The sequence below is a fragment of the Hylaeus volcanicus genome, chromosome 6, assembly GCF_026283585.1.
Source record: "Hylaeus volcanicus isolate JK05 chromosome 6, UHH_iyHylVolc1.0_haploid, whole genome shotgun sequence".
NCBI classification, from domain to species: Eukaryota; Metazoa; Arthropoda; class Insecta; order Hymenoptera; family Colletidae; genus Hylaeus; species Hylaeus volcanicus.
In genome coordinates, this window is record NC_071981.1 from 17,540,565 (window position 1) to 17,566,453 (window position 25,889).

General features: G+C 34.1%; 7 protein-coding genes across 10 annotated transcripts in view; 3 read left to right on the forward strand and 4 right to left on the reverse strand.

Annotated features, from left to right (window-relative positions):
• LOC128878657 (pseudouridylate synthase RPUSD2-like) overlaps nt 1-2,226 on the reverse strand; it is a 198,298-nt gene extending 196,072 nt beyond the window's left edge. The window contains exons 1-2 of one of the 3 annotated variants that reach the window (XM_054127020.1): nt 2,149-2,226; nt 147-293 (exon numbers count right to left, since the gene is read on the reverse strand). In XM_054127020.1, the coding sequence (XP_053982995.1) occupies nt 147-224 (78 nt within the window). In that variant the 5' untranslated portion in view covers nt 225-293; nt 2,149-2,226. The other 2 variants (XM_054127016.1, XM_054127018.1) reach the window with 2 other exon arrangements.
• Nucleotides 2,227-2,583: 357 nt separating this feature from the next.
• Nucleotides 2,584-4,996, reverse strand: LOC128878367 (protein nessun dorma). Its single transcript, XM_054126504.1, has 4 exons — nt 3,676-4,996; nt 3,347-3,551; nt 3,013-3,276; nt 2,584-2,942 (listed from the first exon to the last, which is right to left on the reverse strand). Exons 1-4 carry the CDS (start codon nt 4,578-4,580, stop codon nt 2,682-2,684), a joined length of 1,635 nt encoding a protein of 544 aa, XP_053982479.1. The 5' UTR covers nt 4,581-4,996; the 3' UTR covers nt 2,584-2,681.
• A 73-nt stretch (nt 4,997-5,069) lies between these two features.
• Nucleotides 5,070-6,404, forward strand: LOC128878368 (ADP-ribosylation factor-like protein 2-binding protein). Of its 2 annotated transcripts, none has more exons than XM_054126506.1 (6): nt 5,070-5,217; nt 5,325-5,432; nt 5,494-5,600; nt 5,675-5,760; nt 5,856-5,949; nt 6,012-6,404. In XM_054126506.1, the coding sequence occupies exons 1-6, from the start codon at nt 5,199-5,201 to the stop codon at nt 6,105-6,107; spliced, it is 510 nt and encodes a 169-aa protein (XP_053982481.1). In that variant the 5' UTR covers nt 5,070-5,198; the 3' UTR covers nt 6,108-6,404. The 2 variants fall into 2 exon arrangements, with proteins under 2 accessions (XP_053982481.1, XP_053982480.1); XM_054126505.1 differs by having other exon boundaries at nt 5,071-5,217; nt 5,853-5,949.
• Nucleotides 6,138-9,801, reverse strand: LOC128878365 (nuclear pore complex protein Nup93-like). Its single transcript, XM_054126503.1, has 7 exons — nt 9,543-9,801; nt 8,984-9,164; nt 7,947-8,910; nt 7,551-7,875; nt 7,129-7,485; nt 6,835-6,952; nt 6,138-6,728 (listed from the first exon to the last, which is right to left on the reverse strand). The coding sequence occupies exons 1-7, from the start codon at nt 9,767-9,769 to the stop codon at nt 6,417-6,419; spliced, it is 2,484 nt and encodes an 827-aa protein (XP_053982478.1). The 5' UTR covers nt 9,770-9,801; the 3' UTR covers nt 6,138-6,416.
• A 279-nt stretch (nt 9,802-10,080) lies between these two features.
• LOC128878774 (ubiquitin carboxyl-terminal hydrolase CYLD) lies at nt 10,081-15,160 on the forward strand. The gene is made up of 11 exons (XM_054127282.1): nt 10,081-10,857; nt 11,230-11,371; nt 11,442-11,678; nt 12,206-12,381; nt 12,459-12,578; nt 12,808-13,049; nt 13,144-13,316; nt 13,395-13,691; nt 13,766-13,881; nt 13,955-14,171; nt 14,377-15,160. The coding sequence occupies exons 1-11, from the start codon at nt 10,378-10,380 to the stop codon at nt 14,565-14,567; spliced, it is 2,391 nt and encodes a 796-aa protein (XP_053983257.1). The 5' UTR covers nt 10,081-10,377; the 3' UTR covers nt 14,568-15,160.
• Nucleotides 14,752-18,355, reverse strand: LOC128878779 (repressor of RNA polymerase III transcription MAF1 homolog). Its single transcript, XM_054127292.1, has 5 exons — nt 17,105-18,355; nt 16,878-17,018; nt 16,377-16,658; nt 16,185-16,304; nt 14,752-15,972 (listed from the first exon to the last, which is right to left on the reverse strand). Exons 1-5 carry the CDS (start codon nt 17,185-17,187, stop codon nt 15,903-15,905), a joined length of 696 nt encoding a protein of 231 aa, XP_053983267.1. The 5' UTR covers nt 17,188-18,355; the 3' UTR covers nt 14,752-15,902.
• Nucleotides 18,356-18,535: 180 nt separating this feature from the next.
• Nucleotides 18,536-25,847, forward strand: LOC128878776 (RUN domain-containing protein 1). Its single transcript, XM_054127286.1, has 9 exons — nt 18,536-21,786; nt 21,887-21,980; nt 22,055-22,222; nt 22,657-22,837; nt 22,900-22,994; nt 23,074-23,829; nt 23,904-24,001; nt 24,071-24,165; nt 24,255-25,847. The coding sequence occupies exons 1-9, from the start codon at nt 21,632-21,634 to the stop codon at nt 24,359-24,361; spliced, it is 1,749 nt and encodes a 582-aa protein (XP_053983261.1). The 5' UTR covers nt 18,536-21,631; the 3' UTR covers nt 24,362-25,847.
• Nucleotides 25,848-25,889: the final 42 nt, after the last annotated feature.

Here is a 25,889-nt window from a genome sequence, read left to right on the forward strand (position 1 = left end):
AATATCTCCTCAACGAAGCCTCGGACAACATTTTCGCTAAGGAAAAAATTGTTTCAAATCACCTCCCAAACCACCTCTTTCAAGGTGTTACAACATTTTTGGGACACCCTGTATACATAGAAAGAGAGATGAATTCGTGGACTCACCTCGACATCAGATGCTGGGTCCTCGAAGTCCGTCTGTGTGTCCTTGAAGACGAAGATGCAATCCGACGGCTCCACCATGGCGGCGATCTTGTAAACCGTGTATCGTAACGTATATCGAACCAAGGAAATCTTTTCAATTGCTATCTTCTGTAATTATAAATGGAACGTTTCCATGCTTTAGTGTTCCTACTTTAATATATTATTACAATAACTATATAGTTAGTAATAATATGTACAATGTTGTATTTAATAGTAATTTACATAACGATGACTCGTCTCCAATTATTAAACTCATTTTTAGTCTCGTACGTGTTAGTATTTTCCAATTCCTCTTACTAATGTTTCATAATTGTATGTATGTATTATTGTGGCAATTTTGTTACCGAAGAGACCAAGAATTACAACCGGAAGCGGTTATATATAAATTTATAAAACTTGTTTAAAGACTAGAATGAATTTTAATAATTGTATACGAGTAAGCTAATTATATCAATTATTGTCTATTTAAGAGAAGAAAAAATCAGAATTTGTAAAAAGATAAGAATTTTGTATGTCATATAATGGACGTGAAAGACTGATAGGTATTCTAATATTTGTAGTTATTTTAACTATTTACAGAAAACTATATATAGATAACTAGCTCTGCCTATAACTAAAAAATAGTATGGATACAGTTGCATTTGAGAAGGTTAATGATCTCGATATAGCCAGGAAACTAATAAACGATAATGATAGTGAAGTATTTCCATTCATCATCGAAAGTGCGAGCTTTTAAATCGCGATACTTCATTCATATGTGTACACGTGATACAACCACATGGCCAGATACTTGTGGCGTCATTTATAGACATGAACAAGCTACGATCTTAAACAAATACGGCGATGAGAACGGTATGGATCGAATTATCGTTTACGTCACGGCGATGCACTGTACACGTGTGGCGTTATCTCTTTCTATACACATAGAAAGCTACATATGCGGTAACGTGCGAGAGTTACCAACAAGTTGCTTTGATAGCTTTGCTTTGGAAAAGGAAAACAAAGATGATATTTGACCAACGGATAAATAATAATTGAAGTGTAACGATAACAGAAATATTAATTTATGACGGCAGAAAGACTGAAAAATAATTGTCCAGAAAACTTTTAGACACTGGTGTATATGTATATCCAATCCACACGTTCACACGCACTCATTACACACACAGATGTAGGCATGTATATGTGATGCTCCTTTAAATGCTAATATGTTTGTAGGTTAGGTTTCCCGGCATGCACGTTGAAATATTTCCGAAGGTAACATCTTCTCCAAACAAACGTTACATTAATACTAAACAGAATCGTTAAGTCATACGTATGAAACTATCAAACACTAATGTTACTGACAGAAAAATCATGAAAATATTGAAGGAACCTCATGAGGTTAGAAAACAAGCTTGGATCGTCAGCGTAAGATCGTTTGAATGTGACGAACGAAGAATACATAATGAAAAGCTTACAAACGACGCTTCTGAAATCAATGACAGTAATTCACGTGCATAGAATGACCACATCGAGTAAACACGTTATGTTTGGGGTTAAACGTTACACTTCTGAATTACAAAACGTGCAAGTGTGACGATCGCCATATGCGACCGTCCTTGTCACTCATAATATCTCACTTACTCTTATTAGTGACATTCGCCATATGCAACCATCCTTGTCACTTATATTATTTTCTTTACACTTATTTAGCTTATTATAATCAAACGTTCGGCTACGACAGCAATGAGATGTCAGACGTTCCCATTGGCAAGATAAGCAGGTGCTCATGACACCGGAGTATCCGGTAATGATAAAATATTTGCTCGCCAAACCATTCAGACAAAACGAGTATACCAGCCTTTGGGAACGCTTGAGCAAGGAAGTTTCCTGCATAACTCTCGGTAACATATTGTAAAAGTTAATACTATAAGAAGTTTTCCTACAAAGCATTTGTAAAGTTGAGAAAATTACTATATACCTAAAAATCGTTCAACCATAGACTATATAATTTGGAATATAGCGACAACTCATTGTCTGTTGCGCTATAGTACATGTAAATGACTGGGGTAAGATCACGCGCCGATCCCACCTCAACTGTTTGTCACAAATTTCCTATTTTATAATAAAATAACTACAGATTAAACTGAACACATTTCTTTTTTCCGCATTCCTCTTCTCATCTCAAGACGTAACACAAAACAACGGTCTACGATTCTACACAGTGCTGCTATCTATCGGCAGCGAGTTGATCGTTTAAACGAAATTTTAAAAGAATTCCCGCGTATCTTGCTCAACTCTCAATGATTGATCTTTTTTAATTTTGATTCTTACCAGGGTTTAAGTCGTGATTAAAAATTTAGGGGATTTCTAGATTCGTGTAGAACCTATCCAATGTAAATCTTGCAGATTTTCACGTAAAGAAAATACAAAATTCTTATATTTCAGTAAGAGTATCATAGTTACATGGACTTTCATAATAAAAATAGAAAATTTTTAACTGATCAAATTACTTCAAGACTCCATATTTGTGGTTCCGTCTTGTTTCGTCATTACAGAGAACGCTGTCCTAGGTTTTAATATAACATGTCCTTTGCCGTTGGCTCCGAATTTGCAATCGTTCAACGAGATTTCAGGTATATTTTGTAATAATTCTGGGCCACCGCATATGCTTTCCGAACTATGTAAATATTTCTGCGTTTCCAATCGAATAGCGTACTCCTTAAACTCTCCCAGAAAACAATTCCTCGCTATCAATGTCGTATTGTCGTGGAGCTAAACAAACCATATTATAGTATTGTCAAATTTATAGTTGCACATGATAATGTAGAAATAAATAACACACCTGTATACCCTCAGCACAATTTTTGAAACTACAGTTATTCATAAGTATTTCTCCATTACTGTAAATAACTGAAGCAGTTCCAAGACCATCAAAAACTGTGTTTTCTATTATCAGTTTCGCATTAGGTAAAACAGCAACTCCTAGTTTGACTATACTCTGATTCATGGCACATATTTTACAATTAACTATTTTAGTAGTCCCAGCTCTAACTATTACACCAGCCCTGAGATCACCCACATCTATTGTAATACTTTCTAATAAAACCTATAAAAGTACATTTTTAAGGAAACCTGAATTAATATTATTGTAGAATTGTTTCTAAAAAGTGGCTTACTTCGCTACCGGAGAAGTCGAGCAACGATGGCACCGTTTCGGTATCTTTCACAGAAAGAATGGTGCGTTCTACATTATGAACTCCCTTAATTGTACCTCCTTCTTCCAAATTACCAGCACCTTTTATCAGATGAGTTCCTTCTCCAATTACAATCACATCTCCAGCATCACTGGTATGCAGAGTCTCTTGTAAGGATCCAGATATTCTAAGTAGAAAATATTTAATTAGTAAATTACTGGTACATATATATAAAAAAGCTAAACAAGCATCATTTAATTAAATTTATTTAATTATTTTAATTATAGCAGACTTTATACTTATTAACATACTTAAAATGTAAGTCTGCAGACAAAGAAGCTTGAACTTTACTTATTGTTTCCTTCATTTCTTCTAGAGTACCACCTAGCCACACAAAATAACCTTCTGTGGATTTTCCTTTACTATGGCGCCTCTGTATTTGGTCATTATTTAAGGATGAATTTCGATTCTTCACAAGGATTTCTCTCATAGCAGGATTTTCAAGAACTTCTACTTCTCTCTTAATTTGCTGCAACCTAAAGTGAAGTTTCATCAGCTGACATGCTGTTCCCCCATCAACATCTTCATGTGATTCTTCTCCTTCGGAAATAGTGTCTTCTAATTTTGATATCTTCTGCTGAACTTCTCGTCCTTCCCTTACTAAACTCCTAATAATGTCGCTAGTTTCTTTACTGACTACACCTCGTTTCATATCAAAGAACAACCGTATTCTTGTTTCTAAATGTACAGACACCCAATCAGTATTATCATCATCATCTATGTCCCATGGCATCCACAAATAACTGTAGAAAAATCGTAACTGATCGATGCAGCTCGCAGTGCCTACCACATCCAAGGCATCGTTCTCTTGATTATGAGTTGGATAAAGCTCTACCAGCTGTACGTCATACTTTTCAGGTAGATGAATTTCATCTTGAACAGCAGTAATTTTAACCAATGCCGATAAGTCTGTAAAATCTACTTGCTCAACTTCTACCACCACTATGGTGGGATAGTGAACTTGAAAATCTTCGCAGACTAAACGTGGTATTTTCCACAATGCTTGCCATCCTACAGGTTCTATTACTAGCTCTACATGATAAGACCACTCTGCCTGAATTTGAGATGCAGGTACAATTTCACCTCTGCTTGATAATATTTCAGTTAATTCAATTAGTCTTTCTTGAAGACTCTTATCGAAAGTATAAATCTCCATTGATACATGGGACTTATTAAGCAAGAAATCTTAAAATATTAACTTAACTTATACAATCGTAAAAAGTGAAAAGCCACCAATTTCTTCTTTCAAGATTATTTCGAAACACAAATCAAGGAGAAGATACGCAACAAAACATTCAGGTAAGAATCTTCCTAATAACAGCATAAATTTGAAGTATTTGAAGCCCAAAGACCCCAATAACAGTGAACACACAGTAGGACACAAGGTTTCACTCTTGTCAGTTTCAGTCAAAAAGTAACAGATGATCGTCCGCCTTCACATCGAAATCAAGGTGAATAAAAATTCTACATCTATTATACTATTACTTCGAATATACGTTATTTCATAGAATAAAATAGTAATACGAAAACGATACGTGACATAAAATTCTTTTGAAACATTACAAGCAGATTTTAAATTAATTCTCTAGTGTACGACACGTGAAATAGTCATAAGAAATTTAAAAGTAACGTTGTCGATAGCGATTGGTGATCTCAATTCGATTATCGTTTCTAACCGCTGTTAACCTATCGATATGAACAATGGTTCCCCCTGTTCCTAACAAATAATATCGTAAATATAAACAGTGCCTTATTTTCGTTATCAGATTAAACTATGTCTGGAGAACGAATAGGTTTGTTTATTGCATTGTTGCAAATCGCACATTACATTTCTTTACGCACGTTAATTAATTAATTTAGTATATGTAAATAAACATACAAATTCGATATCGTTTAACAGATAATAATTTTTTAATAAATGCGGACGGAAATTCGGGACAGAGTTCTAAAAATGGGGAAGATAATCTTTTTGATGAAATTATTGGTCACATAGAAGATATTCTTTTAGGTATGTATTAAGAATAGTATTTCAAAAATTCTCTTACTTGAATAAACTATTGTATTTTTAGAAGAAGAATTTAACACCATTCAAAAGAAATTTTTAGACATGTATTGGAATGTTTTTGAACCCATAGAAGAGAACAAATTAATTTACACGGATATATTTAACGAATATGTAAGTACCATAACACAATGATCCTTTCATTCATATTTGTAGGCAAAAATATTAATATCTAACTCCTTTTATAGCATAAGGCTGTGGAAAATTACATAGTTAACTATTTACAAAAAGTCATACCACATTTTAATATAAACAAATTCTTACAACTCTTAAGGTAAGCTTTGCAATTTCACACATATGCATAAAACATTTGTGTACATTACTTAATAAATGTTTTCTTTACTTGGATATTATGAAACAATGCAGTAGTAGACAGACTGAATTGGAAGGTGAAGTTTTTGAAGTATTGTCAACATTCACAGACTTTGTAGCTTTTAAAGAAATGTTTCTTGATTACAGAGCTGTAAGTATTACTGATCTATGTTCACAAAGTTTAAATGAATATTAATGATGTAATAATTTTAGGTGAAGGAAGGAAAAGTACAAGATCTCAGTTCTGGAATATCTGTAACATGTCTCAAAGTATATAATATGAATGAAATACAAAGCTCACCTATATAAATTCTAAATAAAAACAAACTATCGGGTATATCTAAGGAATAAATTATATATTTATTATTGACGTTTATAATGTTCAACAGTAACTGTTAGAAGACAATACGTTTATTATGTTTACAATTTAATTTGCGTTTAAGTTACGGAAGTACAAAAAATATATACACTATATCGATAATACTCTAGACATTGAAGAAATAAGACAATGATCGGTTTTGTATCTCGCGAATTCAGTACTTGCACAAACACGCCCAATGTATTATTTAAAGTTCCATGTCTAAAATAAATTGATAAGAAACACTATGAATATAATGCTTAACACATAAGAATTTCCATTTGAACAAGTTTACTGTTTGTTTCGTTTGGCATGCGATACGGAAGCGTTCCTGCGAAACTCGTCAACGCGCGTGCCTGTTCACGAAGATCGAGAAGTTGTTGCTTCCTTGCTTCTTCGTCTCCTGGTTCCATCGATCGCAACTTTTGATACTGACGATAAAGTATCGTCATGGTTGCCAGAAGAACGTCCGCTAATGTACCAGCTACTTCTGGTGACACGCGACGCAAAGCATTCACTCTTTCGTCGACTTCTTTTACATGTAACGGTAACAGCTCAGATTCCGCAATAGTCTAAAATGAAATAGAAAGTTAATATTAGAAACAGTTTAAAATATGAATTAAAAAATATTAACATCAAATATTTAAATACACATAATATTCATTTCGTATTCCTTACCCTAAGAGCACTCTGATACTGTTCATTGTGGAATTGATCGAAGAACGCCATTAGATGTTTTAAAGTGTGAAATGCGGATATTAATTCGGATGATGCTCGTAATTCGACACCTTGATACCTAAAAGAAGCAAATATTTATTAAAGTTACGCATTATTCGAATAATTTAGATTATACAAATAAAAATTAATATAACCCAAGAATAAATCTAAATGAAACGTTATTCGTTATTTCGATAAAAATGTATTCAAGTCTGATATTTAATATTGAATAACAACAATGAGTAATAATATTACCTTGTACTTAGTTCGTTCGCTGTAGTTTGCAGTCGAGATCTCAACGACCCAGGTGAATCTCTTTGACTAACAACTTGTGCCAAAAGGATGCACATTAAACTAAGAACCCTCTCGTGATTACCAGCGAGATCATACATCGTTACAGCGTCTTCTAGGAGACCTTTCCTGTATAATGTATCTGCACTAATATTAACTACATCTTCTGTATCAATTTGAAATTGGTCTAAAATTCCAGGAACCCAACGGTTTTTATCTATCTTTCCAACTAACTGAACTTTATTAGCTGGAGAAGCGTCGACCACCATTTCTGCGGCCGATACAGCAAACATGTTGCGATCATATGGATCTTTCATACTCCTAAAACCATGAAATGATACAATAAAATTCTAAACCTATACAATTACTTATTACTTCATACATACCTTAATAAGAATAAATAATGCAAACATTCTTTTGGATCTGTAGAATCGAATCTCTTAACATATAACAATATTAATCTGGCAAAGTTTAATCTTTTAGCAGGTGGTTTATCAGCAGGATCAACGCTCAGCAGAGGCGCTAAAACGCTTTGACTAACTCCTAGAAAATTATGTTCGTGCATAGCAGCAGCTAAATGGACTGCATGTGGCAAATGCTTTGCTCCTGCGCCTCTTGCCAAAAATTCAATTGCAGCCTCGAACTGACCAGTTAAAAATAGCATTGAAAAATATACAAATGGCTGTTCATGCGCGTGATAATAAGATTCCCCTGTAATATTTATATGATCGATTACTTTAATTCTAATTATTTGTTGTAAATGTAAAACATAAATTTCTTACCATATATCTCTGATATTGTAGTTTGTAAATAATCTAAAGTTAACTTGTTTTCTGAATCTGGTTGGTCTCTCACTTGACATAATTTTAGCCATAAATAATCATCGGCCGTACAAATTACTTCGGAATGCAAATCATCAGGTTCGCAAGGAACTAATGCACAATATGCCACTCTTTTATATGGGTCTGTAACTGATCTAACATGTTTTCTGTACTGCAGTTTCAAATTTGATTCTGCATAGCTGCTAGGATGTCCATGAAGATCTTTGCAAGCTTCTTCTAATGCAGCTTTAAACTCTGGAAATTCTGTATTGCACTGATTAAGGCACTGCAATGCTGATGTGTAACTACCAACTCTCATACAATAATAGACTAAAGCCCACAATGGTTTGCCATCAACTGTAACATCTTCTAAATCTCTAAAATTTTGTACTTTGACGCTTACAAAACTTTTAACTAATGGCAGAGTGCCTGGAATGCCACCCCTCTTTGCTCGTGCCAAGTTTTCACTAATAACAGAATTCATAAAGTCCCTGTATCTGTTTTCCAAATATTTTTTGGCTTGCATTACAATTTCTGTCTCAATCATAGAAGTACTCCTGGATTTAATTCGATCTTCTCTAGGAATTGGTGTAATATTTACCATATACTGGACCATTTCCCACATATCCTCAATTTTCTTATCATTAAATGACTCAGCAGCTTTACCAAATGAACTAAATAAATTTGGCCTAGTTATTTCTCGAAGTACATGATCATTGTAATTTTGTAGCTCTTTAACATAAGCTATTTCCACGCTAGATAGACCACTGACCATTGATCCAGCCAACTTAGTACGCTGAGGAGTTCCATTCAAATTTACTAGATCCCCAGATGGTCCTGTCATACTATTTATTATCTCATATCGCATTTGTTTCCATTCTCCCAACATATGTTCCATTTGTTGAATTCTGGTAAGTTCAAATGTCTAAAACATACAACAATAAACTTAATATACAATAATTATCAACTGTATAAAAAGATAATATAAAAACTCTTACATCTTTATGAACTTGTTCGATGATGGATAAAATAGCATTTTCCTTTTCATTTCTAAGATAACTGACTATATCTGTATCCGCAATTGGATCTAAGGGTTCGAATGTGCGTCTTGCACTAAGCGAACTTAACTTCTGTGATATTTGAGGCAAATCAACACCACGAGATCCAAGCAAGAGATGCCTAAAATTAAAACAAACTGTCTCTCTTAATTTTGAGCTATACCAAAAATTGATATTACATCAATAAAACAAACCAGAATAAAATTTTATTCTGCTATACAAGAAAACAATTTCTAAACGAGAGAACTAAATATGCGAAGAAAACAAAATATATTAATATATTAAGAAGTAAAGTGAATAATCCTAATTATTATCGAAAATTTCATCAACTATGTAACTATGTTTTGGCGCCAGAAATTTGTAAGATTTGTAGGTTATGTATACTTCAAATAAGATTATGAATGACTGAATATGCTTTTCATTACACATATACATTTTAAAAAAAACGTATAAAAACTGTATAAAATTTAATGTATGATCAATTTTCGAATTTGCTTACGCTTGAACTTGATTATCTTGGGTGCCGGTTTGTGTGACACGAGACCAAAGTTCGTTGGAGGCCTCTAAAATTTGACGAAGATTTCTTTCAACTTGTGGAAGTTCTTCATTGCCTTCTACGGCAGCGGACAGTTGTTCCGCTGATCGCAATAATTCACTAAAACCAGAATCTCTTTTTACTTGGGAGGAATCTGTGGCCAACATATCGATGTGCCCAAAATCGCTCATATTTGAAACACGATGTCCACGGTTGCCATAAATAGCGGGAGCACAGAAGTAAACTGAAGTAAACGCGTTATACCAGTATTACCAGTATATACTATAGGGAATTTTAATCGTGCTGCATGCTTGAATCTCTCTTTTTGTAACGTTTTCCACCAGTTTTCATTAAAATAAATTTTAAATAAGTATAATTTTTAAAAGAAATAAAATCTAATCTAATACTCAAATAGAATTTTATTCCCTTTGTCTTGAGACACCCTGTTCAAATGAAAACATGCCTTACAATTAATCCTACCAACATTGCAATCTGACTTTCTCACTGACAAATGCCTTACACGAATTGACATTCAATGTGTAATTTTCTGCTTGAATTTGACTGTTGCGAACATTCGTGGCTGCTCATGAAGGATACTTCTTTAAATAATTCTACCAGTTGTCTGTAAATTTTATTAGCTCGATGAGCGACATGCATAAAAAAACTTCTCTTTGTCTGATCTCTATTTCAGAGTCAAAAGTTATGAGATGAAGGAGGTAAACGTCGCGTTTAATCCGCGTGTTGTGCGCTTATCGTGACTAACAAGTCGCTTTATCGCAATGATCGTCCACGATTAATTATGGAGAAACGGATTGCCGGTAGCAAAGAGGGCCGGCATGTCCTCCAATATTATGTTGCCAAGCAAAACTCCATTCTGACGCGTATGTCAGGCGAATGCGACAAAAATCTTAATACGTTGCGTCTTGGCATGCTCGTAGAGGCACTCGAGGATCTGGGAGACAGTGCACTCAGAGTGCGTGTCAATGACACGACAGGATCAGAAATTTGGCGTGGCACAGAATGGCGATGTCACAGATATGACTTGATTCCTGTTTCATCAGAGGTATGGAAATTTTTACCCGCAGTCTCCGTACCTCAAGAAAGAGTTCACTTAGCCAATCACAAACTCTTATGCAAAGAGCTCACCAGCCTGATGATGGATGATACCATTTGGTATTGTCCTGATCCTCAGGGATACACCAAATACCTGGCTGTTATTAAATATATTGGACCTGTGCCAGAACTCGGTCAAGGATATTACTTTGGTCTTGACTTGTTGGTAATTTTCTACAATAATTCGTATTCAGTTATGAAACATGAGGATCATTCCAAAATCAGCCTCCAATTAACTGCTAATTAAAATTGATAATAAAGAAAGTAATTTTATTATATATGAAACTGCAGGCAGAAATTATAGTCAATGGTCTTATTCATGAGCTTTTTGTCGATTTAGTAGTAGTCAATTGAAGAATGATTTTGAAATACTTCTCAAACATGTATTCTTTTGTACAATCTGTATTAACGTAATGTTTTAGCTTAGAAGTTTATTCTTCATATATGTTTTAATTTAATTCTTCTATTTAATATGAAATTTTTTTTATTTATCAAGTACAGTTACAATATGTACTTATATGTAATAATGTAATTACAGGATGGTCAAGAATCATCAAAAACAGCCTTACTAAGCAAGGAATACTTTGTTTCTAAACATTCAGAAGGAAGATTCGCTACATTGAGTAACATTTTCCCATTAAAGCCTGAGGGTCCCACAGGTCTTGGAAACTCGGATAAAAGTACAGGAATAAACATTCTCTTCTTTTTATTTGCAACCTTGGCAATTTATTAAAGTTCTTCTAATTTCAGATGTCTTCTTAAAAACAGACTCGGGAAATAATTATACAAACGAAAAAAAAAAGTCTGTGTTGGACTCCACACCACCTGTCCTTTTAGAAAAATTTGCTATTTTCGATGACAATAAAAACAATAACAGAGATCAACGACCTTTGTCAAACGAATATCTTCAGTCTCCAAAATCAATGACACTAGAAAATGACAGCAATGTAACTAAAAACACAAATATCCATGTGTATGCACAATCTGGTAATAGTGAAACTACAAAAATAAATATAAAGTTTGGCTTCTAGTTTAATAGAATATTTTGCTAGCTTTGCTAGAAATACAGTCTGCTTGTCTTTACCCAATGCGTACAGTAGAGGGGGTTATTCTTAACTGAGGTAGTTAAAAATAGCCACAATCTTAGCCTGTCTCAGTGTTACCGGCAAGTCTCTTAGCATTGTAAAGTTATTATAACTTTATTGTTAAATGGCTGCTACATTGCAAAACATTCCTATCTTCGTACTAGAACACAAATGGAGCAGTGACATAGAATCAAACGTGTACAGTGACATAGAGGAATTTAGGCATCCAAGTTTGTTAAATCATAGTAAGGAGAAGTGAATATTCGCGTGAACTCTACTGCACTTCCGCGTTCATGTTTATGCGTTTTGACACCTCGCTTTGCTCTGCTTTTCCCATTTTTTAATACAATTTTTTTTTCTGCTGACATATTACTTTTATTTCAACTGTGGTGGTACAACTATAAACTTTAATATTTATTGTTATTATAGGTAGTACATCAGAGAAAAATGAAAATAAAAAGTGTGGACGAGTAGAAAACACAGAATTAATCGTGGGTTCTAATGTAAAAATTCTGTTGGACTCTGATGTACACTATGGAGTCATTCGTTGGATTGGAACCCCTCCTGGTATTACTCCTGGTAAATTAATAGCAGCTGTAGAACTGGTATGTGTTACACATAAATTAGTATAGTGGCAGAAAGAAATTCAACATTATAAACTGTATAATTGTTTCACTTTTAGGATGATGGTCATCCATCAGGTACAGATGGAACATATAAAGATGTAAGATATTTTCATTGTCGTCCTTACAGAGCTGTTTTCATAGACCTCGATCAATGTTCTCGTTACGATACGATGGTTGTAAGTATTGACTGATAAATATTTTGTTCTGTCCTATTTGTATACTACATAGATAAAAGTCAATATTAAATATATAAATCTAATAAAAGGTCGCTTGAAACTTTTATACATATTTCTGTAATTTGTTTTTATTACAAAAAAATCAGTAAGGAAGGAATGATTACGATAACTTAGAATTATAAATTTAATTTAAAATGAGCAACTAATTAATTAATTTGGTTTGAAAAAGACGATGTCACAGAAAAAAGAAAACGTTGACGATCCCTCAACGCCAATAAATACAGATAATTTTGGCAACATGGAAAGCTCTGTGATTGTCGGAATGGTCCGCCCAATTTCCGTTAAAGGAAATCTGAAAAACATTTGTGGAAAATATAGAGGAATACAAGGGCATCACAATTCGTGTTACTTGGACGCCACTCTTTTTAGCATGTTTACATTTACTAGTGTATTTGATAATCTCTTATTTAGGTAATGACCAAGTGTTCCCCAGTTTATTATCACCAAAGATAAACGATATTGACCCCAAATAAAAAAATGTGATGCATGAATTGATATTTTATAGACCACCAAACGAGAAAGACTGTCCGCAATATGAAGAAGTGCAAAGGGTATTACGCGAAGAAATAGTAAATCCTCTTAGAAAAAATATGTTTGTCAGAGCAGATCATGTAATGAAACTTCGAACGTTACTTGAAAAATTGTCCTCCGTATCTGGGCTTACCAGTGAAGAGAAAGGTTTGTGTTTAGAATGTATTTTGATCATTAATATCAATTAATTGATATAAAATTATTCTCTTACTCTTAACTCTTTAGATCCTGAAGAATTTTTAACATCACTGGTAGCACAAATTTTAAACGCTGAGCCGTTTCTTAAGCTAAGTTCTGGGCAGGATGCATATCACTATCAACTTTTCGTTGAGAAGGACGATCATTTGAATCTTCCAACTGTACAACAACTATTAGAACAAAGTTTTCTTACAAGTAACATAAGATTAAAGGAAGTCCCATCGTGTCTCATTATACAAATGCCTCGATTCGGAAAGTCGTTCAAAATGTATCAAAAGATACAACCTACTCTGTTACTCGATGTAACGGACATTATTGAAGATTGTAAGTTTCGTTGAGATATTATCATTTTTATAATTTGTGTTGATAATGCAATTATTCTCGGTTTTTATTTCCAGCACCCAGGCAATGTACAATTTGTGGAAAATTAGCCGAGTTTGAATGCAAAGAATGTTACGGACAATGCGGTGTTGGGCTTGAAAGTATTGCCTTCTGTTTGCAGTGTTTAGAAAAGGTACACAGAAAAGAAAAGTGAAAGTGGGAGAAGCGTAAAATCGGAAGCATTACAGAGGTGTTTCATATTCCAGGTACATCGTCACGAACGAAGAACGAATCATGAGCCAAAGAAGCTCGTAGTACCAATGGAATTTGCTATCTTGCAAGAACATTGTCCTGTTCCACGATTATACTTGGAATTATCAGCAGTTGTTTGTATCGAAACGTCTCATTACGTGTGTTTTGTGAAATGTGGTTCAGGTTCGGAAGCACCGTGGTGTTTTTTCGATTCCATGGCTGATAGAAAAGGTATTTTATTCACATCTTTCAACATCGTTGTACGAATTCTGAATTATCGCATGGATTATTGTGCCAATTAAATTTAATATTCCTATAGTTCTTTTTAACGAATAAAAAAGTTAAATCAAAGAATGACTTGAAAATATTTTAGGAATATCAAACTTATTTTCTCCTGCAAGCGAGAATTAAATTTAATTAAATTAAATGTTTTCAGGAGAACAAAATGGTTACAACATACCAGAAATGGTTCCATGTCCTGGTTTTCCATATTGGCTAAGCGAAGAAGGCGGTCATTATCTAACTGAATTAACTGACGACCGTCACTTACCGGAGCATGCGAAACGACTCTTGTGCGACGCCTACATGTGCATGTATCAATCACCAGACGTTATGATGTACAAATAAGATCAATTGCTTAGTAACTTAGGTAAGTTAGGTTTACAGTCATTACTCAACAACAAATTTGGGTATAACGTTTGTGCTGTATTTATTGAATGTTCACAAACTGATGCGACAAACACGATTATTAGCAAAGACATTTATTTATAAATGAGAATTAAAGACAAGAAGGGTGTAAGATTGGACTACATCGATTTATAAAGTTTATTGAAATGCTAACAGACAAATGTGTAGTTTTAAAGAAACTAAAGTTATACATATGTTATAGAAATTGCCTCGTAATCACTGTTTTTCTTTAATCCGAAACCTAATCTAATGCAACCACAGTGCTGTCTTTTTTAGTTCATGAGAGGTATAATATATATTATACATATTCATCAGTGAAATAAAATTAAGTTTCCAGTCTAAGCAAAAGTATTAGAAAAGTCTACTATCCTATACTAAAATTGATCCATTACTCGTTTTATTCATATATTTGATCGAAATGATTGTGACAAACTGGATGGAAATCTCTACAATTTGAGATATATTTACATATAAACAGAAATTAAAATCAACGGCACTTGTCAGAAGTTACAAGTGAAGAAAAGGAAAAAGCACAATTCTGTACTAAGTGCTATTAATATATTGAAAATATTTTGTGACATATTTATAGCAAACAACACGAATAGTTTGCAGTTTTTCTAACTCAAAAGTATATTGACTAGGATTTGAAATTTAATGCTGCACCTTTAGATCTAGCATTGCTCTAATAATTGTCTAATCCCGTTCTATTACCTAAACTTGATTTATCTTTAACATCTAACAGAGTAACTCAGTACAACATCAATTTAAAAATCCGTTAAGTCGTTTTGTTTTTATATTTAAACAATAACGAAGATTCTCTCCAGTTTCGAATTTGAATATCTTTTTACATACCATGTAACGTAAATGTCTGTAGTTGGACTTACACGACTTTGACTAACATTTAGTTGAGTCGTATGCTTAAAATATACTGAATGTTAGTCTGTATGCGAAAAATACAATTCACGCAGAAAAAAATCAAATTTTAAAAATCTTCCAAACTTGTTCGTCTATTTGATTCTCTGTCGACTATACTTCAACGTTAATACTATAAGAAACTAAAGAGGAAAGGTGGTAAAAGAATTTTCTGTTAGCGATATTCAATCTAAAACAAACGTCACTACGAAGGAAGTTATTTAGAGTAATTATGAAAATTAAGATGTATCATTGTACATAATAAGTTTTATGTAATAGAAGAAAAATTGAATGTTCATTCGTGCTTTTCTATGGCAAAATTAATAAAGATGGAGATAACGTTTGTAAATATGTATCATAAATTTAGTATCTATCTTCATCTTCATCCATGGCAAAGTCACTGCCAACTCCAGAATCTAGTACGTAGAGAGGACTGTAAAAAAAAACATATCATAGAATATTTAAAAAGGTACATGTAAAAAAAGTTTTTTATTGTTTAAGTAACTTCAAGTATTTTATTGTATAACTTTTTTGACTACACAATAAAATGCTTGATACGATTCAAACAACGAGAAACTTTCATTTAAGCGAGAGCATAAATCATCATCAAAAATAAAAAAAGTTAATTTAAATTAATATACTTACTTTATTGCTCTGCATGTGAAGAACACAATGCGTTTCAACTTCTTATTATAGAAGAAATAATTAAAAGACCATAAACATCCATCTTCTCCAAATGGATCAGACACAAAGTCTGGATTGTAACTAAAATATTTTCATATTCGTAATATACTTACTGGGTTCTATAGCTTGTTTCTGTAAAATTTAGACGTTTACCTATAAATATCACATTCGCTTAATGATATTTCATCATCAACAGCTGCCCAAAGTGCTGTTCGAAGGGTGCGGTAATGATCTCCTGCAGTTGCACTCAAATTGCTATCTACAGCATTCATGACCCACGTTAAACTTGGTTCTTTGCTGAATTCATGGCTCTTAGCATCAGAAAAATCATAATCTGGGTGGAAAGCTGAATTTAAAGTGGCAATCAAATAGAATAATGTTTTTCTACTGATTGTATCGCACAGTGGACCATCTTCGTCGCCAGAAACGCTGCGACTGTAGACAAAAAATATTATATTTAAAAAACTGTTATTAAACCAATGGATGGACAATAGACTTTATCAAATTGTAAACATAGATATCTTATCATAAGACACATTGAACTCTTACTGGTTTTGTTGATGCAAAATTATACCTCTATATTAAAAGAGAAAATATTGACAGCTGTATAATATTTATCGTTATGCATTACATTTTAACCAAAATGGCTGATACCTTTGAGCAGGGGATGTCCCCAAAGATGTTTGCGGTGGTGATAAAGCTTGAAGATCATGCGGAGTGAATCCTTGTTCTGCATTGAAACGTTTGTATAGCTGTTTATCATTCCCAGCCATTTTGCATGAGTAGCTCTCTATCCTGAAAACCAGTAGGAAACTTGATGTTTAATATCGGTTTGAAAGATCACAAAATAGATCCAAAAGATATCGATTTGAGAATCTCACCTGCCTATTATCTTACTGTCTCCAGTTTTGATGGACAAGGCACTGTTTATAGCTTCAAAGCGTGTACTCTCCAACAATTTCATCTTGCATATAACGATGTTTCTCTTTAAGACGTGTAAGAACAGCGTCAATGTGACAGATATCCTTGGTGGATCTCCTAGCTGAACGCTTCTTGTATCTTTAACACTCCATTACATCGGAGTCGATGACTTGTAGTGTGTATTTCGTGGCAAAAACTTGACCTCGTTTCTCAGTCGGACGGCCAAGGCGTTCAGTATAAGCGAAACGTTAAAAAACTTCTTTGACATCGAAGACTTATTGAGTCTTTGTACATTTTTTTTATGTATATGAAAATTCCTTTCCTTTTCGAGTGCACGAAATTAATTGTGGATGTGATGATTTTTCCCGCGACACTGAGCTTGTACATCACAGATCTCTAATTAAAGATATTGAGACGAATTTACGTCCGTACGTGAACCCGATTTCAGCAACCGGTCTTCGAATTCGAGCTTCAGCCGTGACGAGCGAAGTTTTGGCTTTCTTACAGTGCGCGAGTGACGTACCCAGCTGAAGAGAGGGAAAGCGGCGTAAAGGATGGAGAGGAAACTACCCTTCAGAAATAAAAGACGCCGTCTCACGATTACAAAATAAACACCAAGCTAAACACAAAGTCGTTGGCGGACCTGCCACGAATCAAATAGAAATAACGACGGTTCAGAATGGCTTATCGGGAATTCACCTAAACAAAGTGACTAACAAACTTCACAACGTCCGCTACTGGCGAAAACAATCCATAATCACGGACATTGTTGTCGCACGGATTGGCACTCGAATTATCACGGTCACTTCGTCGAACGAAAACACCCAAAAAGCAATTGGTAACTATGACGGGATTGATCCTCGATCAACAAACTACAACCTCCGTCGCTCCTGTTTTCGCACCGTTTACTAATTATTTGCGTCTCGATGTCAGTACACCTATATGCAACAACGAATATATGCGCCTACGTGACAGAAATAGTACAGAAAAGCGTCTTGAACTTCCCTCTCTCTCTTTCACGCGCAGTGACGGATCTAAACTCATTGACGCCTAAGGTTAATTCATGTGAAAATATTTTGTTTTCCTTCATATGTAATGTTCAGAAATTTACTCACTCAAACTTTGAAGTTTGAACAGAAAAAGTGTTGAAAATATAAAAATATGAAAATGACTTCATAAGAGATGAATAATTTTGGTAGCTATAAAAATAATATCGGATAAACAAGAATTGCATATGCACAATCTTGGGGGGGGGGGGGGGATTTCTACACTATTTGGTTGAATATTCAATTTTTTCATTCCATACAAAAATACACCTATATCACGATCGTCTTTTGTAAGAATGATAAATAAATATTATAAAAATTATTAAAAATATAGTATGTAGCTTTAATATTGTGTCACTAATTTTATTTGCCTTTCCTTGCATATTTTATATCAAGTTTAATTCGGTACAGATACATTTTATATTTTTCTGCTAACTTTTTCAAGTATATACATACTTGTGAGACCGTACTTAGTCAAATGACTAATCCGGATATACCCTGATAAAAGCATATTAATAAATGTGTAGGTCAATAAATAAGAAGATATCGAAAGCTCTGTATTTATCGTCTGAATGCAAAGCTAAAGTTTCACGAATCTCACGTCACGATGCATTCGCCCCTGCTCTTATACTCTTTTTACCTCCTTTTCGCCCCCTATCATTGCCGACTCGTCATGACTTGCTGTTGGAAGGGATTACATGCTGAACCTATGCGTCCAATCACGAGTCGTCGATAAGAATGTGTATACATTCGTTACAGCGAATTGTGCCGTTTAAGGGGAAACTCGCCAAGTTCTGGCTGTCCCTTCCAACAAACCACACAAAAGGACTCGTGTGCGCAAATGCGTATACAATCAGGGGAGCTAACTTCACGTACTATAAGTTGAAACCACGTTCGTGGCGCTATCTACCAACTAACCGTTAACTAAAATGTGTAAAGGTGTGAAGAAGTGCACTCGAGTGTATGGAATTATGCATGCGCAGAGCGCTGGCTAAAGAAAATAAATTAGGAAAAGTCCACATTCCCTACTTTACTGCTTGAAAAGTATAAATATGATTGAAAATAAATATTAGGAATATAATTAAGATATAATTAGGAATAGAAACGTATAAGATATTTATACAGGGTGTCCCAAAAGTCGGAGAGGATCCGAAAATGGGGGGTAGCTGAGACGATTCTGAACAACAATTTGTCAACACAGTCGCCTGAAACAGAAGAAAAGTATATTATTCTCTATTCTTCAAATATAAACAAAAATCCGTAGATGGTCTCCTTCTGTTGTTGTCCTAGCTAAGAATATGCAGTTACCTCAAAACGGACGCGATTTATCAAACGCAACACTAATAGCAACGCGATTCATGATTCTCCAAGCAAGTTACTCTCCGATTGGCTGGGATTTGCATGGTGGGGGAGAACTTTCTCGAGAAACGTTTACTGCTTGCGCACGGTGTGGTCGGTTAGGTCGGTTAGGGCGGGATAGAAGGTCTAGCCTGCGCAACCTATGTCGGACAGGAGAGTTCTCCCACCATTTAACTCCCAGCCAATCGGAGAGTAACGTGGTTGGAGAACACGTTATAAATGTAGCTCCGATTGCTCGCAGGCGTTACTATACGAAAAGCCACCTGTAAGAGCAGAAGTAGCAGTAGAAACGCCATTTGAAGAGACACATTTTTTACGAGGAATCCAAGAAACCAGCTACGATGGATCAGAGCACATAGAAACGGAGAATCGGAGCATGGAGATATAGAGAATTGGAGCACAGAGTACATTATCGTTTGAAATGAAGATGAAAAGACCAGAATGGCATTTTGAAATATTCGTAACAACAGCATCGTGAGCTTAAGAAGACTGAAGATATCATCGTTTTAAATAAATCAGTGGTTTTCACCGCTAAGTAAAAGAACAATCCAATTATTCTATTACAACGTAGCTGCTAATCAACGTCAAGAAGAATTCTTGTATTCCTCGTAAAAATGTGTCTCTTCACATGGTGTTTCTGCTGCTGCTTCTGCTCTTACAGGTGGCTTTTCGCCTAGTAACGCTTGCGAATAATCGAACCTATATTTATAACGTGTTCTCCAAGCAAGTTACTCTCCGATTGGCTGCGGTCTGATTGGTCCGTCGGAGGTAGCGCGATTGCTTATAAATATAGCGCTCGATTACTCGCGGTTCGTCAGTCCGCAAGTATGGAACGAAGCGGATGCAGACGTAGCTGCTGAAGTCATTTGTTTTGCTTAAATTATTATACAATAGTTCTTTTAATCTTGTAAGATTTTCTCTTGGCATTGGCATATTTTGATAATGATTAATTTATGTATGTTTTTAACTGAAATATGTTCTTTTCAGCTGTTAATCCATTGAACAAGTTTATGTTACAGAGTAAATAAAAAGATTCCCAATATTCCTCTACAATATTCATCTACAAGAGGAATGTAAAAATCAGTACAACATAGAATTTCGTGTGTTTGAAACACTAATCATAAAAGTCTGTTTAGTATGTTTCAGTTAATTCTTCAGAAATTCTTCCTGGAATCATCGATTACAACAAAAAGTGTAGTGTGTAGATTATTGCATGAAAGCATTGTACAGTGCTCGCTTTTCCGCTTCTTGCATTTTTCTGTTGCTTGTTGCTTGCATGTATAATATATTTTTTTTTAATTTGGGGTAATACACCCCCGGCTGGGGCAGAGGACACAACATTTAGATTAAGGATAAGGGTGGCTAGGATGTGGTTTTTGTCTTGGCCACCCACTTTTTTGGGTCTCTATATGCAGTAAAGGTGAGACCTGGACCCCCTATATTATTTAAGTATGTAATTGCACGTAATTTTATTTAGAGTTACGAGTAATAAAAAGCGCCCCGTGTGGCTGCTCTTGTGAGTTTTTCCATTTTATATTTTACAAATCGATATTGCTAATGCACCTCGCGATCGTTTCTCAATATTTGTTCAATTAACATTCTTTAAAATTAACATTGCGAATAATGAAGTGGCCCGCGTTGCTGCTTAAATGACACGACGAGTATCGACGGAAACCGACGGCTACCGACACCGACGCTGAAATTTTCATAACAGTGTTGGTGGTACTCACCGATACGCTAGATATGTGTGTGTGTGTGATGCCCACTAGCGCCGCGTGGATTTATGTCTCCAACTAAAAACGTGATTTCACTTTCCCGCATCTGCGCTTGACCACCCTGCCAGTGACGTTTCAGTCGTACATACACGTGCGCAGAAGTTAATTAATGGATTAAACGTGACGAAAAGGTGGAAGACCGAACGTTGAGATGTGTTGTGACAAGAATACAATTTTTGATGTATAGAGATGAAGAGTTCGAGACGCGTTACAGCGTTCGACTGCATTTAACAGGACTCGGAACAAGGGAATCGATAAATGTGAGTTCGAATTGTAGAAGAAAGTCCAGACCGTAAACGAGAAGAAAATGAGTGCTGGCGAACATAAGGGTTGCGAGATCGAAGATATCGAAAATTCGGATGAAAGTGACAGACCATCTGGGGAAAGATGGGCGCCAGTTGGAGCGAACGACGGTGACAATGATTTCGCCTACGAATATAAATATGTCGATAATATGGAGAAGTAAGTAATTGATCAGTTTAAGACGTAACGATATTATTTACTTACTGTCACTTACTAACGTTCTTACCAAATTATTCAAATTGTATGTATGTTATACTAGTTTGTCCTATGACATGGAAAGGCTAAAAGTGCTCGAAGAGGAGCAAGAGATGCTTAATTCGTCCCTTATAGCACTAACTACTCATTTTGCCCAGGTGTTAATATGTCATAAAGTTAACTCTTTATGTCTCTAAGAATGTATAATTTTAACACAAATATTGCATTGTAGGTTCAGTTTCGTTTACGACAGATCGTGGATGCACCTGCTAACGAAAAAGAAACATTGCTCAAAGAATTAGAAGAGTTTGCTTTTAGAGGGATTCCTGATGTTCCAAATGATTTGTCACTCGATAGTAGATCAATTACACCAACTTCTCCAATATCCTGCAAGCAAAGCGTAAGCTATACTAAAGTCTCTTGTATTGGTATTTTAATTTTTTAGTAGCGTATTACTTGTTCATACAATTCACTTTGCTTGTACAATACCGACATGCATACAAGTTTGTGATATATATTTTATTTTCTAATAGCCTTTATCTATATCACTAGTTTATAAGGAAAAGTATTATTTATGTTGTACTAAGAAATAAAAGTCTTTTTATGCATTGTTTTTAGTATATACTTATATTATTTTAATGCCATGGCTTTCAGTTTTCATTTGATACTTTAGTCATTACTTCTGCAGGGCAGAGGGCACTTAAAACAAGCCACCCAAATAACTCCTTTACTCTTGGCAATAAATAAATACTTCAAAAAAATCTTGCTCAATTTTAAGGGAAATATAAATAGGTAAAATAGATGGTTGGATGCTTAATATTTACAATTTCACAGATATCTGGGGTAATTAATGATGTTGATGTTGAATCTAAAATGGCACTGCAAAGAACAAAACAGAAAGAACTGATTTGTCAGCTAAAATCTCAATTAGAGGACCTAGAGAAATATGCCTATGAAACTGGTGATGCAGATTTACCGCAAAGCATGATATTAGAGAGACAGAGTATCATAATCAGTAAGTCTTTTCAAAGTATGTACTTGCTTGAGTAGCCTCTATAGTGACTTTGTCTTTTCCAGATCATTTAAAAGAAAAGTTAAATTTTAACATTGACGACCTCTGTAAATTACCAGTTGACGATTTAAGATGGCAAGTAGATTATGCTATAAGTCAGGTAAATTATTTTAGCAGAATCTGTTAACAAGCGAATTTTCATAGATGAATTAGAAAGGATTAATAAGTTTTGTTTGCAGATCGTTAGTCCTTTAAAAATGAAAGAACAACTAGTTTCTCAATTGAAAACACAAATTACAGATTTAGAACGCTTTATAAATTACCTTCAGGGAGAAGTTAGTACAGAAACTTTGGCGTGTACTTGTGCTTGTCCAATACACAGTAGCGGTTCTGCATCTTCTACTTCGTATGCTAAGAAAGCATTTAATAGGAAACCAATAGAGGAAGAAAGCACAACTAAAACTCTTAACACTGTTAAGAAGGTTGTGGCTCTGTTGCACATGTTCTTAGTGTCTCAATTAGGATGCGGTAGTGAACGGGTGCGAAGGAACTTCAAGAAAAATTCTTTACATAATTGGCGTGATATAAGAACAAGATTAGATATTGCAGTTGAACACGTCATAGAGACTATCGCAGACAGTGAACGTCATCCAGAAGACGATGATAACGAAAATGATTACGCTTCGGATTCAGATTCCACGTCGCATTGTAACGCCAGAGTAACGTCTGCTGTAAGGAAGCACCTAGCAACTTCCATACGTGATTTAATGCAACATGGTTTAATGTCTGATGTGCGTTCTAATAGCGTAGTGCCATTTGTGGGTTGTTTTCCCCAAAGAAATCCTTCTACTACTAATTTAATGCATGCATGGGAATTAATATTGAAATATTATGAAATTAAAAATGGTCATCGTTACAATTCTAGTCCAGCACAGAAATTATCCCAAAGTTTTAACCTAGATCTTGCCGGTGGAAGAATGATATCTTCCAAACAGGTACCCATAATATAGTTTTAACAATGGTTTCCTTTAGTAACGTGCATGTCGTAACAGTGTATTCAAATTTCCAGAGCTTACTAACAACTATTGGAAACATTATTGCTTCGCATAGTCCATACAAAAGAAGCTATGATTCCCATTTTAAAGCATTTATATGTGCATCCTTAAAGTAAGTAAGCACATCATTAGTTTTTTTCATAATGACAAGAGTTTAAGACTCATCGTTGATATATTCTAGTGCTAACAAGCTTGTTACTTGGTTGAAACTTATCCTGCAATGTCAGTATCTTCTTGAAAACCATTATATGTCCTGGAGTTATGTTGTAAAAACAGGTATATTAAAATATTTATATGCGGACTATCGTCATCGTAAAGATAACCTTACGATTGCAATACTTGTTTGTTGTTATTATTGTGAACAGGTTTCCAAGATGCTTTTCATACTCTCGACCGTCTTACCAGCTACAAATTTGATTTACCAGTTGATCTGGCCGTAAGACAATTTCAAAATATAAAAGATGCATTTTGATCGCAAAGCGAATCAACGTTCACATTTAAGCGAGCATGTAGGTAGACACTTTTAATAAGCGAAGTACTCGAGATACCAAATATTGCAAACAAGTAAATAAGAAACAGTATATTTTAACCTTATGTTGACGTTATAAAAATGTATTTATTACCTTTTATTGTTTTAAAATATTCTTTAGTAAAAAACATTACTTTCTCATTCCCTGAGTACACGTTAGTAAAAGTTTGTTATATCGCAATAATGTAGCTCTAATGATTTGAAGTATCAGTATTTCGGAACTTCTCAGAGTTTGGATTTTAAATTATTTTATTGTGAGAACGTAAAATATTATCGTTCTATAAAATCTGAAAGAAGATAATTTGTTGTGTACGGAGATTTAATGGCGAACTTATAATATATATAACGTACAGCACAGGTATAAATGCAATGCTGCCTGATATAAGGACTGAAATATATTATGTACCTAGTTATTTTGAAGTACATTTTCGGATATTGCACGTCTTCGATAAAATAGTACATCTGCGATACTAATGGTTTTATTTATACCTTTTAAAAAATAGTCTCGTAAATTTAAATCAAGTTTATACAACTGAAAAGAACGATTTTCACTGTGATGAAAATTAATGAGAGTATAATACTGAATTTTTTCATAGTAACGGTAATGAAAGTCTTGTTATTCTTTACTAGAAAATCAATTGAAACCAAAGAATCAATCTCTTTTTTTCTTTTTAGTATATTATTCTATAATCGAAATGAGTATATTTTTTTTATTTTATAGTTTGAGCACCATAAGTAGAGTTAGTGAACGAATAATTTCGCAGTAACATATCATTCAAACAGTAGCTAAGTCTAATAACGTATACCAATGTATGCCATGAGTAAACTTTGATGTTGTAATATATTGTCAACATTTTATCTTGGTTATGTTTTGTAGAACTTTATAATTGATACGTGTATTTATTTACACAGTTATATGCACATATTGTTCATATATTGATATAATTGTGTAAGTAAAACTTTAGTTAGCCATAATTGGTAAAAGAAAAGTTTAAAACAGATTATATTTGATCTTGTTTTACTGTACAGTGAACCGAACAAACTTGTATAAACCGTTAAATTCGTCTATGCAGTTACAAGTATGAATATTATAAATATTATAAATATTTCTTTCAATGGTACAACACATGCTTCTAATTTTATGACTATTGAATTACACCACTTGAGAAAAAGCATACAGGTTCCAGAATCTACATATATAATAATAGAACACATGTATTATTTTTAAATAGTTAACAATTTACCGAATATATATATACATACAGTTACATGCAACCATTGTATCGCGTGTATGATACCTCACATGTAAGATAGTTTTAAGGAAAAGTCAAATGTATTATACAATATAAATATCTGCTTTTTATATACGTAATAATTTGACATTAGTTTATTGAGAAAAGATATGCAAAAATATATTTATGAAACAACATATTTAGTTTAGTAATATAATACATCCCAATATTCCATTTCT

Coding starts and splice junctions, on each gene's coding strand:
- LOC128878367 (XM_054126504.1), bottom strand. CDS start 4,580: ATGGAGATTTATACTTTCGATAAGAGTCTTCAAGAAAGACTAATTGAA. Junction 3,552..3,675: donor TCTGCAGACTTACATTTTAA/GTATGTTAATAA, acceptor TTTTCTACTTAG/AATATCTGGATCCTTACAAG. Junction 2,943..3,012: donor ATTGTGCTGAGGGTATACAG/GTGTGTTATTTA, acceptor TGGTTTGTTTAG/CTCCACGACAATACGACATT.
- LOC128878368 (XM_054126505.1), top strand. Junction 5,433..5,493: donor CATAGAAGATATTCTTTTAG/GTATGTATTAAG, acceptor TTGTATTTTTAG/AAGAAGAATTTAACACCATT. Junction 5,950..6,011: donor TGTTTCTTGATTACAGAGCT/GTAAGTATTACT, acceptor TAATAATTTTAG/GTGAAGGAAGGAAAAGTACA.
- LOC128878774 (XM_054127282.1), top strand. CDS start 10,378: ATGGAGAAACGGATTGCCGGTAGCAAAGAGGGCCGGCATGTCCTCCAA. Junction 11,372..11,441: donor TCTTGGAAACTCGGATAAAA/GTACAGGAATAA, acceptor TTCTAATTTCAG/ATGTCTTCTTAAAAACAGAC. Junction 12,579..12,807: donor CTCGTTACGATACGATGGTT/GTAAGTATTGAC, acceptor GGTTTGAAAAAG/ACGATGTCACAGAAAAAAGA.
- LOC128878779 (XM_054127292.1), bottom strand. CDS start 17,187: ATGAAATTGTTGGAGAGTACACGCTTTGAAGCTATAAACAGTGCCTTG. Junction 16,305..16,376: donor AGCGAATGTGATATTTATAG/GTAAACGTCTAA, acceptor AAAATATTTTAG/TTACAATCCAGACTTTGTGT. Junction 15,973..16,184: donor TTCACATGCAGAGCAATAAA/GTAAGTATATTA, acceptor TTTTTTTTACAG/TCCTCTCTACGTACTAGATT.
- LOC128878365 (XM_054126503.1), bottom strand. CDS start 9,769: ATGAGCGATTTTGGGCACATCGATATGTTGGCCACAGATTCCTCCCAA. Junction 9,165..9,542: donor CAAGATAATCAAGTTCAAGC/GTAAGCAAATTC, acceptor TTTTAATTTTAG/GCATCTCTTGCTTGGATCTC. Junction 6,729..6,834: donor AGTATCAGAGTGCTCTTAGG/GTAAGGAATACG, acceptor ATTTCATTTTAG/ACTATTGCGGAATCTGAGCT.
- LOC128878776 (XM_054127286.1), top strand. CDS start 21,632: ATGAGTGCTGGCGAACATAAGGGTTGCGAGATCGAAGATATCGAAAAT. Junction 22,223..22,656: donor CAATATCCTGCAAGCAAAGC/GTAAGCTATACT, acceptor ACAATTTCACAG/ATATCTGGGGTAATTAATGA. Junction 23,830..23,903: donor GAATGATATCTTCCAAACAG/GTACCCATAATA, acceptor TCAAATTTCCAG/AGCTTACTAACAACTATTGG.